Source organism: Pongo abelii, chromosome 19 (assembly GCF_028885655.2).
Source record: "Pongo abelii isolate AG06213 chromosome 19, NHGRI_mPonAbe1-v2.0_pri, whole genome shotgun sequence".
NCBI classification, from domain to species: Eukaryota; Metazoa; Chordata; class Mammalia; order Primates; family Hominidae; genus Pongo; species Pongo abelii.
Window position 1 is genome coordinate 49,449,605 of NC_072004.2, and position 19,274 is coordinate 49,468,878.

Here is a 19,274-nt window from a genome sequence, read left to right on the forward strand (position 1 = left end):
GAGAAAGACTGGCAGAAAAGTTCAAAACTTACAATATGGAGGGAAATCAGCCAAATAGGATTACTTATAAATGGAATATTGGGCATGTAGTTTCTTAATTTTCATTAGTCATGCAAATATTTTATTGTTAGTATTTAGATTAGTGTTTTAGAATGTTTTGTAGAGACTGAAAAGCAAATAAGTAATTGTATTAACATTGTTAAGTATCAGTGTTTTTAGTTTGATGAATGATCATACAGCTGTGTTCTCAGGCTGCAATAACAAAACACTAGAGACTGGATGGCTGAACAAACAGAAATTTATTTCTCACAGTCTGGGGGCTGGAAGTCGAAGACATAGGTGCCAGCGGGGTTGGGGGGGGTTCATTGTGAGGCTTCTCCTCTTGGCTTGTAGGTGGCTGCCATCTCTCTGTGTGCTCCCATGCCCTCTTGTTTGTGTGCACAGGGAGGAAGGGAACAAGCTCTGTGGGGTCTCTCTCTATAAGGACACCAGTCTTAGCAGATCAGATTCTCCACTGTGACTTCGTGTAACCTTAATTACTTCCTTAGCAACCCCAGCTTCACAGTGAAGGTTGGGGCTTCAACATGGGAATTTAGGGGTGAGGGTGGGACACAAACATTCAGTCCATAACAATGGCCCACCAAACTATGAAAACAAATAGAAAAAAAAAATCACAGTTCAAGAATGACATAAAACTTAAGTAGGTATGCTATAGAGTAATGCACACAGCTACCCTGAGATGTTACAATGTAACAACATAAACTCACTGCATTTTTTTTCTTCTTCTTTTTAAGACAGTCTCACTCTGTTGCCCAGGCTGGAATACAGTGGCATGATCTCAGCTCACTGCCACCTCTGCCTCCAGGATTCAAGTGATTCTCCTGCTTCAGCCTCCCAAGTAGCTGGGATACAGGCATGCACCACCATGCCCTGCTAATTTTTGTATTTTTAGTAGAGACAGGGTTTCTCCATGTTGGTCAGGCTGGTCTTGAACTCCTGACCTCAGGTAATCCACCTGCCTCAGCCTCTCAAAGAGCTGGGATTACAGGTGTGAGCCACCGTGCCTTGCCAACACTCATTGATTTTTAAAGACAATCTTTCCCAAGTTTGTTCACCTTACGTCTGACACACACCTTCAGAACGAGATTTGGGTCTCTAATATTAACTTCTACTGAAAGCCAGCATTTTCTCTTGGCCTATAATTTCTCTGTAAAGGTACCATTAATGTTCACTATTACAATTAAGCCTCGGTCTGGGCTATTCTGAGAACAAGCTCTGGAGATCACAATTTTAAGGATTAAATAATCACAACAATATTGTTTGTTCTGCCAAAATGATTAATCTGACAGTGACTGAATTATCTTGGGACTCTTCCAAGCCCTAAATGAATACAGCAAAGATAAATTCAGGAAACAATTGCTTCTCCTATGGCTTGTAAGCTCCTAACAGACCATGCTTCTGCAGAAAACGATTCTGGACAAATTTTTTAAAGCAACAAACTACATGAAGTCACATAAAAGAGAACTCCAGCCTTGGAAGAAAGGCCACAGGCTGAGTTTCTTATTTTTATGGCTTTTACCCAGAGAGCAAGACATAGATCTGCATTGTGCAGGACAGCTAAAATTCCTTTAGAAAACCACCATCTTTCTGGCTGGAAGAGTCAGGGGTCAGAATGGGGGACAGCCACTGCTGCTGAAAAGAGTTGGGGGAGGAACCCCTGAAAGGAGAGCCAGAAATGGGGGAGCTCCAAACCCTTTGTGTCAGCTCCGTCCAAATCTCTAACTGACTTGTGAACTAAAAAGAAAGGTTTCTACCATCAGCAGACTGTCACTCATAGATATTTACATAGTATTTTGGTTTGGAGTTCTTCCTAATAGTCACTTCACAGAAAAATATATAGGTGCTGTTTTGCCCTGGAAGCCAGACAGATCAGAATATTGGGTAAGATAGCTGGGTCTGTTGTCCTTGGATGGATCCCAAACACTATGCTCCTTTCCAGGCCTGAGAATCGCCGGACACTGTCCAACACAATGTGATCACCCAACATATCACACGCATCACTGAGCTGCACAACCATTTTCTTCCTCATTGCTTTCAAGAGCTTAGACTGATACTGCTCCACTTCTGTCGTGGTGCTGACAAGCACAGCAACATCCTTCGGAGAATAGCCCCTTTCAAAGAAGAGCCTGCAGGTGTCTGCCACATAGGTCACTATTTGCTCCAAAGTAAAGTTTTTAATAATTTTTTTGTTGCCTGAAACACCTGGAACCCATTTAGCTTCACTGAGAATTGCCAGATACCCATGGGGGATATTAATTGGAGGATTTTCTATAATTAGTTGCATTTCTTGTTGTACATACTCGGCTATTTCATCTGCATTGCGAACTACTGTGGTGAGCTCTTCTCTTGGATACTGTGCTGAGAGAGGGGGAAGGCCACTGTGACCCAAGTGACTAGTCTGAAAGTAGTCCAGAAAGATCCAGAGAACTCCTGGACAATCCTTTTCTCTCTGAGTGATGGTTTTTGCCTTCCCATACCAGTCCCCATCTTCAGTGGAGAAATTCTGAGCTTCGTCAATGATGATGTGTTGAATGTCAACAAAGTCTTCTCTCATTAAAGTTTTCCGGGTCCCTGCTCGGCAGATATTTCTACCACTATAAAAATTAAAAGAACACACTCAGGTTTCCTCTAAAAAAACAAGGGGAGAAAATGATTGTATCATGTTCCTCTGAGCGCAGTACATTATCACAGATCATTTTACCACTCAATTCTCAAGAAAGACGGTGACTTAGCAGAAAAAATTAAACCCAGATTAAACAATACTTAAAGACATAAGATCCAACTGCTTACCTGATAAAGTTCCTCAGAGGCTGGTTTTCACAAACATAGAGAATTCTGTGTGCCTCACAGTGAAACACATTCCTGATCTTCTCCATGATCCTTATGGCGATGATGGTCTTCCCTGAGCCAGGTAAGCCGTGGACAAACAATTCTCTGTTCTTGCGGAGGCTTCTGGAGAGTATCTCATACTGCTGGGCTGTGAGCAGATTTAAAACCTCACAGCCGAGCTGGTCACTCAAGAGAGACCTGAAGCCGAGCAAGACAATCACGAGGGACTGCAGCAGGGCTTCCATGTGCTGGGTGCCTGCAAGGCTATAGGACGCAGGGTAATCCATCGGAGACACTGCAGCCTCCAAGGCCTCTGCGCTGCTCTCAGGTCTCAGGCAGAGGACCTTGGCCTTAACACATACCTTCCCGGTGTAGCCCCCCATGTTCACCAGCTTCTGCTTCAAAGTAAAGGCGGTGCGAGTGCAGTAGTCCTGGCCCTCTGCATCTTGCTCCCTGAGAATGGTGTAGAGAATGGGGGTGCTGTTCTGTGCTATCAGCAGAGCATCACAGATGACTCCTGGCTTCTCCTGCAAGTTCAGGTCCACAGCCCAGCTTCTAGAGAGGATCACAATTCCCTGGGAGAAAGGTTGCATTTGCTTGTGTATTAACTTCTTTAGTCCTTCATGCTGTAAAGACAGCTCCTTCCAGAGGGACTCTGGAGTACATTGCAAATGTCCTGGTGGGACTAGACAGGAAGAAAATAGAAAGATGTTTTCACTGTGTTTGTGTGATTTTGTATGAATCACATGTTATGTTTAAAAGAGAGAGGAAAGCCCCCCAAAGAATTGTACAATTTAACAGAAATTCCTTCTGGTGCATCTCTTTTTTTTTTTTTCTTTCTTTTTTTTTTTTGAGACAGAGTCTTGCTCTGTCGCCCAGGCTGGAGTGCAGTGAGTGGTACGATCTTGGCTCACTGCAAGCTCCGCCTCCCAGGTTCACGCCATTCTCCTGCCTCAGCCTCCCAAGTAGCTGGGACTACAGGCTCCCACCACCACGGCCGGGTATTTTTTTGTATTTTTAGTAGAGACGGGGTTTCCCCATGTTGGCCAGGATGGTCTCAATCTCCTGACCTCATGATCTGCCTGCCTCGGCCTCCCAAAGTGCTGGGATTACAGGCGTGAGCCACCACGCCTGGCCTGGTGCATCTCTCTTTAACCCACAACCTACAAATCTGGTAAAATGAATGATGTCACCCTTCTAGGTATCTCATGGACAGTGGAGCATATCAACTGAAATGTAATTTACTGAGCCTGAGAAAGTGAAAGCCATGTATTCAATTACTCTTGCATCTTGGATTCTTAATGTGGAATGTTTAAAAACCTTTCTGATAAGCTAATGACTATAAAGATCTCAGGTAAGTAAAGAAACTATTTGGTGGTAAACAGACCTAAGGCAGGCCTAATATATGAATTATCTTGCCCTTGATAAATGTTTGGACATATGTAGGATATTTGTGTATCATATTCTTTTGTCAAATTTCATACTTAATATGTTCAATGTATGAAGTTAAGCCATTTCCCTCCTTGAGAAATCTAGGTTTCATTTTGTAAGTAGGAACTCCGAGAAAAAAACCTTGCTAAAAAATGTTTGGGCAGCAGGGAGAGGGGTTACCTAACATTGTCTATGGGCTTGAATTATTATTTGGTGCCACCTCTGAAGCATTAGCGAGTCGTTCCCTCTAGCTTCTTCCAAAGAGAAATTATTTGTGGTTTTTCTATATTCTTATATTCTACCAGGTGAACGTTTTTATTCCTTTTACAGACATAATTCCTCCATCCTTGAAAAGTAGACCAGAAGTGGCTAGTTATTCCATTGTGCCCCTTGTAGTTGTACTAGATCACTGGTTTCCAAACCCAGCAGGGCATCAGAATAATTTGGGAGGCTTGCCCAAATGCATATGGCTAGGCCTTTCCCCTGGAAATTAAGCGTTCATAAGTTCTTGGTGTGGGCCTGGAGATCTGCATGTTTAACTACCTCTTATGGCGTTTCTAATAATCAGCCAGATGTGGCAACCAATGGCCAGAAGATTTCTAAAGGTACCTGAAACTCATCCCCAAGAGGCTTGTGGCATTGTCACTGTATACACCTGGATCTGCAGGACACAATCTTTCATGGATTTGTTTTCCACGAAATGTATTAAATGACTTCCCTCTCTCCTGATGTAAAAACTGGCAGTTAGTACCTGGAAATAAATGTTGTTGTAGATCTGCTTTGTGTTCCAGACCTTTCTTAGAATGCACTGGTCTGCAAAGTGAAGGACTGTCAGATAGACTCAACTGAGACTCAAAGGCCTCAGCAAAGTCTGGAGGAAACTCTGAAAGAAAGAACATTTTAATTTACACTATATGATTTCATGTCTCACTATTGGAATAGGCTGTACAAGGCTGTGTCTAAATTTCATCTAACATGGTACAAGTCAGGCCACAAAGTCAGATGCTTTACCCTTTCTTGACTCTATGTCCAGGTTCCCAAAGACTCATCATTAAAAGCCCTTTTCCTGATCCTTGAATGGTGTTTCCCCACGCAACATAATGCCCCCTCTTCCATGTTTGAATAGTTCTTTGCTTGAATTGCAGTGAAAAAAACTCTCTTTAAGCTATAATCATCAGGTTTTTATATCCCTGTGCACGCACCTCCACTAACCTCAATTTAAGCAAACCTCAACCAACACTAGCTCTTGTCTCCCAGAGTTGATTTTATGCTAAACTGAGGTACAAGCTAATCATTATTATGAGGCTCCAACAGATTACAATTCAATGGTTTTATTAAAGGAACCAATTTCCAAGGTTTTCCTTTGCTTCTTCTTTTGTGGGAAATCACCATTCACAAAATATCTCATTTTGGCTTTTTCTCACCCAATAAAACTTCCCATCTATGAAAAGCATGGAGATTTAGAGAAAGTAAATTTCAGTGGGTGTGAGAAGGTCAAGCTTAGAGATTAAAGAAGGAAGTGGTATTGGGAAAGAGGTAGAAAGTTCAGGAAGGGAGAATCTGGTTCCCTCTTACCTGGATCTGCATCCATCATTTTCTCTACCCATTCCTCAGTTGTCAAGGGGCGGATGTACTTCTCCCCCACCATCCATGACTTGGGAGCTTCCGAGAACACCACACAACAGAATGCCTTCACTTTAATCACACAGAGATAACCATACAACTCTTTCCCACAAAACACTTCTATGATTTTGGTGCTGTACTCTACCCGAGGTTTTGAAGAGCAAAAATGGACAATGGGCAACTTAGAAATTGCTCTTGCAATTACATTTTTCAAAGAGTCAGGGTCAACCTTTTCTTTGGCACATCCCAGGACTTTCCTACTCTTATCATCCACTCCAATAAAAAGATAGCCTCCCTCAGTGTTTGCAAATGCAGAGATGTACTCTGGAATTATATTTTCTACATATTGTTGGATGTGTTTTGTAGAGAACTGTTTAAACTCTACGGATGGAGACTCAGGAAAAGATAGGATTTCACCATATTCAATAGTGTCAGTTTGGAAAACTTCATATGCAGGATTTGACTCAGATGTGTTCTGGTATACAGCTTTCATAATTTTACTAGGTGGAGACCCCTCATTAATCGGATTATATTTGGACTGTCTTTCCTTGGTCTTCAGGAAATCGAATGCCTGTCCAGAATTGATGTGAAGCACAGAGGTGCCAGATCTACAGTATAATGAAGAACTAAGGCTGCAAATGCGGGAATTGAAAGAACCACCTTTAAGGAAAGGATCACCACTCCAAGATTTAACAAAAATGTAAAAACACCTTCCGTGTTGCTTAGTCTCAAAGAAGGCCTGCAAATATTGATACTGAATAAGCTTTCTCAAGGATTCTTCTAAATCCAGCCCCATCTCTGTGGGACGCTCATCCTTGTTGGCCATTTCCATCCGAATCACTCCTCCTCCTGAGTTTAGTAAAGCACATGCAGCCCGTATAACTCTCGCCCTCTCTTGGTCTCTCTGAGTTTTCTGCAGCTTTTTTCTGTTTTCTTCTCCAAGAGTCACTTCTCCGACATCGATGACCAGGTCTGGGTAAGATGGATCCACACCCAGGGAGCAGTGATTTGCCTCCATGTTGAACTTGCACCTTAAAGTATTAGAACATTTGTTTCATTTTTGATTAAAAAATTGTTACAGGCCTGCAATTCATTTATTAGAAAATATTTAAAACGTGTCTAATATGTGCTGGGATAAGACAATAGCAAGAAAGACAGGTATAGTCTCTTTAGGAGCTGACTGGCTGGCAGGGAAGGGAACTAATGAAATTAGCCTTTACCATCATGTGTCATATGGGCTCTAAGAGGGAAAACACATTGAAGGGGGTATCTGAACTAATCTGGAGACCATGGTTCCATAAGACTTCCAGGAGTAGGTTCCATTTAAGCCAAGACTTAAAGGATGCACTAGAACTGGCCAGGTGAAGTCATTAGCATTGATTCATAGAGGTAGTGGATCAGCTGAGGGGCATGTGTACCATGGCATGAGAACATTTAGGTTTGGAACAGATTCTCCATGAATATCAACTTTAGAAGATAAGTAATGGAAGACCACATTGAAAAGGAGACTGTAGAAAGGTCTGAGTATGAGAAATCAAAGAAGTAAGAGAAAAATCAAGGGTATTTGGTATTAACAAAGCCTGGAACAAAGTTACCTGCCAAGGTTTTAAGATGTCTAATACTGCTGACAGATATAGCTAGGTAATGACTGGAAAGTGTTATTAGGTTTAGTAAAATTAAGGTTAACTGTGACTTTGAAAAATGCTCTTCAGACACCTGGGAAATGGGCATCAGGAGGCAATAAACCAGGGGCTAAGGTCTTAGAGAATAGAGTCAATGAAGATGGCTTGAATTCCAGTTCTGTCATTTAGTACTGTTATATTAGTCTAGATATTTACTCTTTCTAACTCTATTTTCTTACTATAAAACATGGTGCAGCCACCTGTGACTGTTATTATGAAGATTAACTCAGATAGTTTACAACAAGCATTTAAAACTACGCTTTGGTTCACAGATGTTCAGTAAAGGAACCTATATTAATTGACATTATTTTACAATGGGTTGAGGAATGAATGAGAGGTAAGGAAATAGCATCATCAAGTGTACACCTACTGTCTTCTTACACCAAAATCAGTCCCGAAGTACCTGTATGCAGAAACATGTGTAGAGAGAGGCAGCAGAGTTCAGAGGTCAAGATTCAGAAATAAAGGCTGGGACATTCACAATCTTACCAGTTTGCCTAATTTAGACCCTTGCCTAGAAATTTCTACCGTCAGGATTCTGTCTTGCATTCCGAGACCACTGAAACATCTTTGTCAAGTTACTTGTAAAATATTCTTTTTGATATATGGGGACTTCAAAGTTAAATCTTTTCTCTTTACCCCCATGAACTTTATTGTTAAAGCCTAGATAAGCTGATAGTTTTTCATTGGTAACTGTATTCAAATGGCAACCCTACCCATATCTTTTGCAGGCAGAAAAGTCTTAGGGAGCTCTATCCCAGCTCTTCCTTTGGGTATAAAGGTATTATAATCAGTGCTACTTGCAAATTCTTTGTAAGGTAGAGGTATTGTTTCCTAAATAAAATTGAAACCCTAAATAAAACTGAACTATTCAATAACAAATTGAGAATTCAGGGGGAAAAAATCAGGAAGCTTACCAATATATTTAACAAAAGCAACTGATTCTGTTGTATTTACAGAATAACTTTGCTAGAATCCCTTTCTTAGTGTAACCAGACTTCCCACCAGCAGAGTGAATGCCCACCGCCTGCTGTCTTCTTCCACCAAAATCAGTCCTGAAGGACCTGTATGCAGAAACATGTAGAGAGAGGCAGTAGAGTTCAGGGGTCAAGATTCAGACTTCTTTGAACCCCCCCCCCCCAAAACACACACACACACACACATGCATGGGAATAATTAGAGATAATTCTTGCCCTTGCTTCTTTGCGGAAATTGATGGAAATAGTTTCGCCTCTACACAGGTATACTGTAGGTAAAATCAGAACAACACAAATCCTCCCATCCACTCCCAAGCTCCCCACCCCACTGAGGAAAACTGGTGGGGGCTGGCTAGTCTCAGGCAGAAACAGAAGGAAACAGCTGCGACAGAAGCTCCCGCTTGGGAAACTAAAACACAGAGCTCTTTGTCCTTCTCAGATAGCATCTCTGTATTTTACAGACGTTGTTGGGAGGGACACATTTTTCTCATTTCTCCCCTTTCTAGATTACAGGGTAATCAGGATAATGGGTACTGGCAATTCTAATTGCCAATGGTACAGGTTAATGGCAATTCTAATTCTGTTTTGTTTTGTTTTGTTTCATTTTTGTTTTGATACAATGTCTTCCTGAGTTGTCCAGGCTGGAGTGCAGTGGCGCGATCACAGTCTCAGGCGATTTTTGCCTCAGCCTCCGGAGAAGCTGGAACCACAGGTGCGCGCCACCAGGCCCGGTTAATTTATTAATGTTGTTGTTGTTGTTATTATTATTATTATTATTATTACTATTATTCATAGCGATAGGGTCTCCCTACATTGCCCAGGCTGGTCTCGAAATCCTGGGCTCAAGTAATCCTCCCACTTGGCCTTTCAAAGCGCTGAGGCTACAGGCATGAGCCACCGCACCCGGCCTAATTCTGCTTTTTAACTCTTAGATTAAGAACAATAATTTACAGTGGTTAGTGAGTCAATGCTAAGAACCCTGAAACAAGGGGCCCAACCTTCGCAACCGGCGAAGCCTCCAGGACGCACTTGACTCTGCCTGTTTGTTCCGCCCCCGCGGAAACCGCTGCTCGCTGGGCAGGGGCTTTCTGTTTTGCAGCCGGAACAGGAACATAGATACGCCCGCCAAGCCGCCGGCGACACCTTCCAACCCCTTTAGCTCTCCGCACCGTCCCTCCCCACCGCCCCGCCTCCGCCCGCGCCGCGATCAAGTCCTCATAGTCTGCCTTTTAGGGAATTTGCTCAGCAAACTAGCTGAACCCGGAAGGCAGGGGAGAAGCACACAAATGCCCCTACTCCACCAGCTGGCCGGAGCTGGGGGGCGGGGGTGGCTCTCCTAGCTTGCTCCCCATCCGAGTCAACGCCAGTCCAGGGTCGTGCCGGACTAGACCCTAGGGCGTGGGTACAAACGGGAGCTCCGCAGTCCCCGTAGGAGCAGGGACCGTCTCTTACTTCTCAAGCTCCAGCGCGTCGGAAGGCCACTCTGCGTTTCCCTGGAGGCGCCAAGGTCAGGTTCTTATAACCAATGGTTGGCGCCTATCTGGGCAGGTCCACGCAGGGGATGAACGAACCAATGGGTCCCAGGCAGGGCATGGACGCGCAAATGGGAGTGTCTACAAAGCCCGGGAACACTTTGCCACGCTGTCTAGAAGGCCTGGCGGGAGGCTCCCGCCTATGAAATCCCAGCACTTTGGGAGGCCTAAGCGGGTTCATCGCTTGAGCCAAGAAGTTCGAGACCAGCCTGGACAGCATAGTGGGACCCCTGTCTCTACAACAACAACAACAACAACAACAAAAATTACTCGGGCTTAGTGGCGCGCGCCTGTAGACTCAAACGTAGTCTCAGACGCCCGGGAGGCTGAGGCGGGAGGATCACTTGAGCCCGAGAAAGTCAAGGATAAAGTGAATCGAGATCGCACCACTGCACTCCAGCTTGGGCGACAGAGTGAGAGCCTGTTCCCCTCACACACACGCACACACACACACACACACACACACACAAATTGTCTGAAAGGGCCAAGTTTTCTGATTGCTTTCGGGTGGTTCTTAGTTCTTTGTTACTCCCCCTCCGCCCCCCTCCGTCCCTGTCTCTCTCTCCTTTCCCGGAGCCTGCGGTCCCGCCTTCCCCGGACCTCTCCTCTGAGGGTCTAGCCAAGCTCTCGCCGAGCTTTCCCCTTCCACCGCACTGGAATTGCCCATACCCCAACTTGGGCTTCTCTCCCCACTGCCTGCCCCAGAAAGTGGGCCTTGAGACCCGGGAACCCCAGGTCAAAATGCGACGGATGCTCGGATCGGGCGGCGCTCGGTTCCTGGCTGGATTTGTGGCTCCGCAGACCCCGCGCCAGAGTGGGATGTGGCGGCGGCCGGTGCGCTGTGCTCAGAGAACCCCTTGGAGGGGAGGACTACGAAACCCATATACTCGGACAGAACCCTGGCAGGTGCTAAAGGCTGCGGCGGAACAGAAAAGCAGAACCCTGGCTGGTTTTCTTGTAACACGAGCAGTGTGACGGTTACCGGGGTTGACCAAGCACCACGCATCGGCCAAGTTCTCACTGATGCGGAGTGGCCCAAGGGTGGGAGCGGCGGTTAACACAGGGGTGATTAATATACGCTCCAGTGGAGGCTAAAGTGAGAAAATAAAACGTACTCCAATACCACCCCCCCTCCGCCCCAGAGATTACCACTGACCACTATTAACACCCTATTGTATATATCTTTACGGATCATACATATATATTACACAAATGTATATGTAATACTTTTTTATTAACACAAAGTCACACTGTATGTACTATTCTTAACCTGCTTTTTTCAATGACTTCCACCTTTCCATTTCAGTAAATCTTCATATAATCATATTCCAGTTTTTCCATTTTTCTTTAAAATGCGGTTTATAGATTGTGCAAACCTGTACTGAATCCAGAACTATACATCTGTAAAGCGCTGAAAAAAAAAAAAAAGCCTGTCAATCTAGAATTCTATAACCACCAAAAACAAAACAAAACAAGTCCTCCAAAATGGAGGCAAAATAACGACCCATTCAGACCAAAAAAAAAAAAAAAAAACTTAGGAAATTTGTCACCAGCAGATCTTTACAAAACTATTAACGTGTTTTTTTGATTTTTTTGTTTGTTTGTTTGTTTGTTTGTTTCTGAGACGGAGTCTCGCTCTTGTTGCCCAGGCTGGAGTGCAAAGGCGCGATCTCACCTCACTGCAACCTCCGCCTCCCAGGTTCAAGCGATTCTCCTCCCTCAGCCTCCCGAGTAGCTGGGATTACAGGCGACCGCTACCAGGCCCTGCTAATTTTTGCCTTTTTAGTAGAGACGGGGATTCACCATGTTGGTCAGGCTGATCTCGAACTCCTGACCTCAGGTGATCCACCCGCCTCGACCTCCCAAAGTGCTAGGATTACAGACATGAGCTACCGCGCCCGGCCTAACAAAGTTCTTCATATTGAAGGAACATGATACCAGAATGAAACTCAGATCTACACAAACGAATGAGGAGCATGGAAGATAATAAACGCTTAGGTAAATATAAAAGATTCTCTTTTTCATTGTTAAAAATTATTCATAAAATAATTGATCTTTAAAGAAAAAACTGTATTGTGGTGCTTATGACAATGAAGACACGAAAATTGTGATAATTGCAACGCAAAGGAAGGAAGGGGAAAATGAGTGTGTATTGTTTTAAGGTTCTTATATCACACATGAAGTCATATACTATGACTTAACTGTATTAAGTTGAAGGTGCATATTTTAAGCCCTAGAGCTACCACTAAAAAAAAGAGAACAAAATCATATAGACTATAAGTCAACAAAGGAGTTTTCCTTGTGACTCTTATTTTCTTGCTGTTTTTATAAAAACTTTACTTTTACCTCTTTTTGTTTTATAAACATGCAATTGACTTTGTATGCTTTTTTTTTTTTTTTTTACCAACTTTGCTAAACTTTGTAGTTAATTTTGACGATAAATCTCTATGTTCTTTTAGGTCATCTAAGAAAACAATAATATCAAATGTGCATAATGAGAGTTTTATTTCTTCCTTTGTAATCTGCATACTTTTCTTGTTTCCTTTTCTTGTATAATGCATTGGCCAGGACTTTCAGCACAATGCTAAATGAACGAACTAGTACCTAAAGACACAACCTAACCATACTAAAATTCCATCTTTGGGTATCTGTTTCCTGGGATCGCCTTAAAGAACAGTTTCTGTGTTAGTCAGGGTCCTGTCAGAAGACCAGTTATTTTGAACAGAGATGTTTTAAAATGAAGAACTATTCACTAGACAGAAAGACTTTTTAACTCAATCATGGAAAACTCAAAAAAGTAACACCACGGTATTATGGCAGTAACTATGGAAAAGAGCCATCACCCCTGAGGCTAGGAGAACAAATGGAAGAGATCTTTGAGGGAGCATAAGGCAGCCACTGTGAGTGTTGGGAAAATTTTTTTAAAAACATCTGAAAGGTGTTTATGGGAAAGTTTATAAAAACTTATTGGAAAATAATAAATATATAAATAGGTTAAATCATATACCATGTCCGTGGGTTGGAAAACCCAATACATTAAAGACCACTTTGGGAGGCTGAGGCGGGCGGATCACCTGAGGTCGGGAGTTCAAGACCAGCCTGACCAACATGAAGAAACCCTGTCTCTACTAAAAATACAAAAAATTAGCCGGGCATGGTGGCGCACGCCTGTAATCCCGGCTACTCAGGAGGCTGAGAGGCTGAGGCAGGAGAATTGCTTGAATCCGGGAGACAGACGTTGTGGTGAATGAAAATCATGCCATTGCACTCCAGCCTGGGCAACAAGAGAGAAATGCCATCTCAAAAACAAAAAAAAATCATAATTCTCACCAAACTGATGAGTAGATCCATTGAGATTCCAGTTTAAATCCCAGCAGTATTTTCCTAGAACATTAAATACTGATTATAGATTTATATACAAGACCCGAAACACTCTTTAAAAGAAAAAGCACGTTGTGAGCAGACATCAAATTTTCTTATATAGCAATAATAATTAGAAAAAATAGAGCATGGACTAAATGACAGAGCCCAGAACTCACATATTGATGGAAAAATCTATGACAGAAGTAGTATTGCAGTTAAGTGGGGAAAGGAGAGACTATTTTATAAATTGTGTTGAGATATCTGGTATCCCTAGAGAAAAAATATTAATTTGCATCCTGTCCTCCAAAATCTATTCTGCTAAAATAAAAACATAAATACAAAAAAACAAAATCAGTAAATTTTTAAAGATAATATAGGGGCCAGGTGCAGTGGCTCATGCCCGTAATCCCAGCACTTTGTGGGGGGGTCAAGGTGGACTGATCACTTGAGTCCAGGAGTTCGAGACCAGGCTGGGAAACATAGTGAAGCCCCATCTCTACCAAAAATACAAAAATTAACCAGGCATGGTGGTGTACGCCTGTGGTCCCAGCTACTCGGGAGGCTGAGGCAGGAGGATCACTTGAACTCAGGAGCTGGAGGTTGCTGTGAGCCGAGATCACACCACTGCACTCCAGCCTGGGTAACAGAGCAAGACCCTGTCTTCCAAAAAAAAAAAAAGGCAAAACCATGATGTTCCCACCTGTTATGGCTGTTAACAAATCTCTTCCTTACAGACAGCTGGAAAATGACTAGGCAGTGGTGATATAACCAATATATCCAAGGCCTGACCAATTACATGGGAACCCTTCTTAAGTACAGATTCCATAAGTAGAAATTGTGCCTTTGCAAATTAGGTTACTCACTTTCTTTTTTTGTCTTATATGAGATGCCTTCTTTTTCTCAGCTCACATTTCACATTCACATGCCTTTTTCCGTCTTTACATAAATACAGAATTTACTTTTTCATGTACAGTAAAATTTACCTTTTATGTATAGTTCTATTAACACATGTTTAGAATCATGTAACCACCACAAAACAGAACAGAGCCACCACCACACACACACACACACACACACACACACACTAATGCTTTCCCCCAATTCCAGTCCCTGCAAAGCACATATTTGTTCTCTATCCCTAGTTTCGTCTTTTCCAGGATGGTGTATAACTGTAATCAAATAGTATGTAACCATTTGGGATTGGCTTCTTTGCATAATATCTTTGAGTTTTTTCCCTGCTGTGTCTGTTAATTTTTCATTCCTTTTGACTGCTGAGTGGTATTCCGTTGTTTGGATGTACCACTTTTTGTGTAACCATTAACTCATTGAAAGACATTCAGGTTGTTTCCTGGGTTTGTTAATTATGAATAGAACTGCTACAAATAGCCATGTATAGCTGTGATGGTTAATACTGAGTGTCAATTTGATTGGATTAAAGGATACAAAGTATTTATCCTGGGTGTGTCTGTGAGGGTGTTGCCAAAAGATACTTGCTTTTGAGTCAGTGGGCTGGGTAAGGCAGATCCACTCTTAATCTGGTGGGCACACTGTAACCAGCTTTCAGTGAATATAAAGCAAGCAGAAAAACATGAAAAGGAGAGATGGGCCTATCCTCCCAGCCTACATCTTTCTCCTGTCCTGGATGCTTCCTGCCCTTGAACATCGGACTCCAAGTTCTTCAGTTTTGGGACTTGGACTAGCTCTCCTTGCTCCTCAGCTTGCAGACAGCCTATTGTGGGACCTTGTGATAGTGTAAGTTAATACTTAATAAACTTCCCTTTATATATATATATCTCCTATTAGTTCTGTCCCTCTAAGAGAACCCTAACTGATACAGATTTTGGTACCAGGAGTGGTTCTAAAGGAACAGATATTAAGGATGGAGTTTTTTTTCATTGGTTTAGGGGTTTCTGGAGTTGGCTGCTTAATAGGATTAGACCCAAAAATGCTAAGGACTCTACTTCTAATAGTATGGAGAACACTAATAGTCCTTCACATGAACTGTTTAGAGAGTTGTGCAAAATAAATGCATTTGGCACTCCTTATTCACTGCTCATGAGAGGCAAGGAGTTTAGTGACACTATGCCTAATACCTTTGACCATATGTGGAGAACTAAGGAACATAATGAAGCTGGTTGGTTGCTCCTAAGTTCAGTAGGCAAAGTGACGAAAGAAAATGATGAGCTCAGGGATTCTGTGTCCCGGCTTCAGAAGCAGATACTGAGCCTCAAATCTGCTAAGATTACCCTGAGTGAGAGCCTTATCTCCTGTAGAGAAAGAGCTGAAATTGTGGAAAAACAGACACAAGCTCTTATGTGAGTGGCTGACCTGCAACAAAAGGTGCATGCATAGCCTCGCCAGGTGTCTACTGTTAAAGTGGGGGCATTGATTGGAAAAGAATGGGACCCTGCAACTTGGAATGGGGAAATGTTGAAGGACCCTGATGAAGCTGGGGACACTGAGTTTGTAAACTCTGATGAACTCTGTGAGAAGGAAGAGCTTCCCCACCCAAGTAGTGGCAACATCCCCTCCTTGACTCATGCTGCCATCAGCCTTTCCTCCTTGACTCATGCTGCCATCAGCCTTTCCTTCTTCGTCTGAGGAGATGAACCCTGCGCTGCCTGAGGTAACAGTGGTGGCCTCCCCTGAGGCAGTTGCCAGGCGAGATAATGTTAATTCTCCTCAGGAGCCGCCCCCAACACCCTGTTTGCTTCTAGACCTATAACTAGACTAAAGTCCCAGCAGGACCCTGGAGGTGAGGTTGAGAGTGTGACCCATGAGGAGTGTATTGACCCATGAGGAGTGCAATACACTCAAAAAGAACTGTTTGAGTTCCCTAATTTGTATAAACAGCAATCTGGAGAACAGGCATGGGAATGGATATTAAGGGTATTGGATAATGGTGGAAGGAACATAGAGTTGGATCAGGTTGAATTTATTGATCTGGGCAACCAAAGTTGCCATGGTGGCAGGGATGGAGGTTATGCATGGGCTCAGGAACATGGACTTCCACTCACCAAGGCTGACCTGGCTATGGCCACTGCTGAGTGCCCAATTTGCCAGCAGCAGAGACCAACACCGAGCACTCGATATGGTACCATTCCTCAGGGTGATCAGCCACCTGGTGGCAAGTTGATTATATTGGACCTCCTCCATCATGGAAAGGGCAGAGGTTTGTCCTCACTGGAATAGACACTTACTCGGGATATAGGTTTGCCTATCCTGCACGCAATGCTTCTGCCAAGACTACCATCGATGGACTCACAGAATGCCTTATCCACCATCATAGTATTCCACACAGCATTGCCTCTCACCAAGGCACTCACTTTACAGCTAAAGAAGTGTGGCAGTAGGCTCATGCTCATGGAATTCACTGGTCTTAACATGTTCCCCATCATCCTGAAGCAGCTGGATTGATGAAATGGTGGAATGGCCTTTTAAAGTCACAATTAAAATGCCAACTAGGTGACAATACTTTGTAGCGCTGGGGCAAAGTTCTCCAAAAGGCTGTGTATGCTCTGAATCAGCATCCAATATATGGTACTGTTTCTCCTATAGCCAGGATTCATGGGTCCAGGAATCGAGGGGTGAAAGTGGAAGTGGCATCACTCACCATAACCCCTAGTGAGCCACTAGCAAAATTTTTGCTTCCTGTTTCCGTGACATTAGGTTATGCTGGCCTAGAGGTCTTAGCTGCAGAGGGAGGAATGCTGCCACCAGGAGACACAACAATGATTCCATTAAACTGGAAGTTAAGATTGCCACCTGGACAGTATGGGCTCCTCCTACCTTTGAGTCAGACTAACAAGAGACTTGCAGTGTTGGCTGGGGTGATTGTCCCAAACTATCAAGATGAAATCAGTCTACCACTCCACAATGGAGGTAAGGAAGAGTGCTCAGGGAATACAGGAGATCCACTAGGGAGTCTCTTAGTATTACCATGCCCTGTGATTAGGGTCAATGGAAAACTACAACAGCCCAATCCAGGCAGGACTACAAATGGTCCAGACCCTTCAGGAATGAAGGTTTTGTCACTCCATCAGGGGGAAAAAAAAAAAAACCATGACCTGCTGAGGTGCTTGCTGAAGACAAAGAGAATACAGAATGGGTAGTAGAAGAAAGTAGTCATCAATACCAGCTATGGCCACGATCAGCTGCAGAAACGAAGACTGCAATTGTCATGAGTACTTTCTCCTTCTTTTGTTAAAAACATGTTTGTGCTTGTATACACTTGTACTAAGAAAATATCTTCATTTTATTTCCTTTTCCTTTATCATGTGACATAAGATTTATTGACTTCATATCAGCATTTAAGTATTGTTAACTTTATGTAATAGTATTTGGGTTAGGGATTGGTGCATTTCTAGCTGTATGAAGGATAGTTGTATTATGCTAAGCATAATCATGACTTCATTATTGTCTTTATTTGAAGATTATGTATAAACTCAAATGGAGATGTTTATGGGTTCAAGTTGACAAGGAGGGGACTTGTGATGGTTAATACTGAGTGTCAACTTGATTGGCTTGAGGGATACAAAGTATTAATCCTGGGTGTGTCTGTGTGGGTGTTGCCAAAAGAGATTAAAATTTGAGTCAGTGGGCTGCGGAAGGCAGATCCACCCTTAATCTGGCGGGCACAATCTAATCAGCTTCCAGTGAATATAAAGCAGGCAGGAAAATGTGAAAAGGACAGACAGGCCTAGCCTCCCAGCCTACATCTTCAGATTCTTCAGTTTGGGAACTCCGACTGTCTCTCCTTGCTCCTCAGCTTGCAGACAGTCTATTGTGGGACGCTGTGATTGTGAAAGTTAATACTTAATAAACTCATATATATATATATATATATGTTATATATATTAGGATATATAATAAGACATATATTATATATAATAGTTCTGTCCCTATTAGTTCTGTCCCTCTAAGAGAACTCTAATACAAGCTGTGTCCTAGAGATTCTGGTATTTTATCTCTTTGTTCTCATTAGTTTCAGAGAACTTCTTGATTCCTGCCTTAATTTCATTACTTACTCAGGAGTCATTCAGGAGCAGGTTGTTCAATTTCCATGTAGTTGTGTGATTTTTAAATTAGTTTCTTAATCTTGAGTTCTAATTTGATTGCACTGTGATCTGAGAGACTGTTATGATTTCAGTTGTTTTGCGCTTGCTGAGGAGTGTTTTACTTCCAATTATGTGATCAATTTTAGAGTGAGTGCCATGTGGTGATGAGAAGAATGTATATTCTGTTGTTTTTGGATGGAGAGTTCTGTAGATATCTGTCAGATCCTCTTGATCCAGAGCTAAGTTCCAGTCCTGAATATCTTTGTTAATTTTCTGTCTCAATGTTCTGTCTAATATTGTCAGTGGGGTGTTAAAGTTTCCTACTATTATTGTGTGGGTGTCTAAGTCTCTTTGCAGGTCTCTAAGAACTTGCTTTATGAATCTGGGTGCTCCTGTATTGGATGCATATATACTTAGGATAGTTAGCTCTTCTTGTTACATTGATCCCTTTACCATTATGTAATGGCCTTCTTTGTCTTTTTTGATCTTTGTTGGTTTAAAGTCTGTTTTATCAGAGACTAGGATTGCAACCCCTGCTTTTTTTCTGCTTTCCATCTACTTGGTAAATCTTCCTCCATCTTTTTATTTTGAGCCTACGTTTGTCTGTACATGAGTTGGGTCTCCTGAATACAGCATACCGATGAGTCTTGACTCTATCCAGCTTGCCATTCTGTGTCTTTTAATTGGGGCATTTAGCCCATTTACGTTTAAGGTTAATAT

General features: G+C 42.7%; 1 protein-coding gene across 2 annotated transcripts; it reads right to left on the reverse strand.

Moving 5' to 3' along the window:
* Positions 1-280: 280 nt before the first annotated feature.
* SLFN13 (schlafen family member 13) lies at positions 281-10,141 on the reverse strand. 2 transcript variants are annotated; one of them, XM_024234956.3, is made up of 6 exons: positions 10,055-10,141; positions 8,543-8,689; positions 5,896-6,974; positions 5,072-5,203; positions 2,851-3,574; positions 281-2,654 (listed from the first exon to the last, which is right to left on the reverse strand). In XM_024234956.3, the coding sequence occupies exons 3-6, from the start codon at positions 6,959-6,961 to the stop codon at positions 1,883-1,885; spliced, it is 2,694 nt and encodes an 897-aa protein (XP_024090724.3). In that variant the 5' UTR covers positions 6,962-6,974; positions 8,543-8,689; positions 10,055-10,141; the 3' UTR covers positions 281-1,882. The 2 variants fall into 2 exon arrangements, with proteins under 2 accessions (XP_024090724.3, XP_009249800.4); XM_009251525.4 differs by having other exon boundaries at positions 9,601-10,139.
* Between the last annotated feature and the right edge of the window lie 9,133 nt (positions 10,142-19,274).

What these genes read in the sequence shown, in the direction of transcription:
- SLFN13 (XM_024234956.3), bottom strand. Translation starts at nt 6,961, where the DNA reads ATGGAGGCAAATCACTGCTCCCTGGGTGTGGATCCATCTTACCCAGAC. An exon ending in ACAACAACATTTATTTCCAG is followed by an intron (nt 3,575 to 5,071) that starts GTACTAACTGCC and finishes CTTCCTGTCTAG; the next exon opens with TCCCACCAGGACATTTGCAA. An exon ending in CCTCTGAGGAACTTTATCAG is followed by an intron (nt 2,655 to 2,850) that starts GTAAGCAGTTGG and finishes TAATTTTTATAG; the next exon opens with TGGTAGAAATATCTGCCGAG.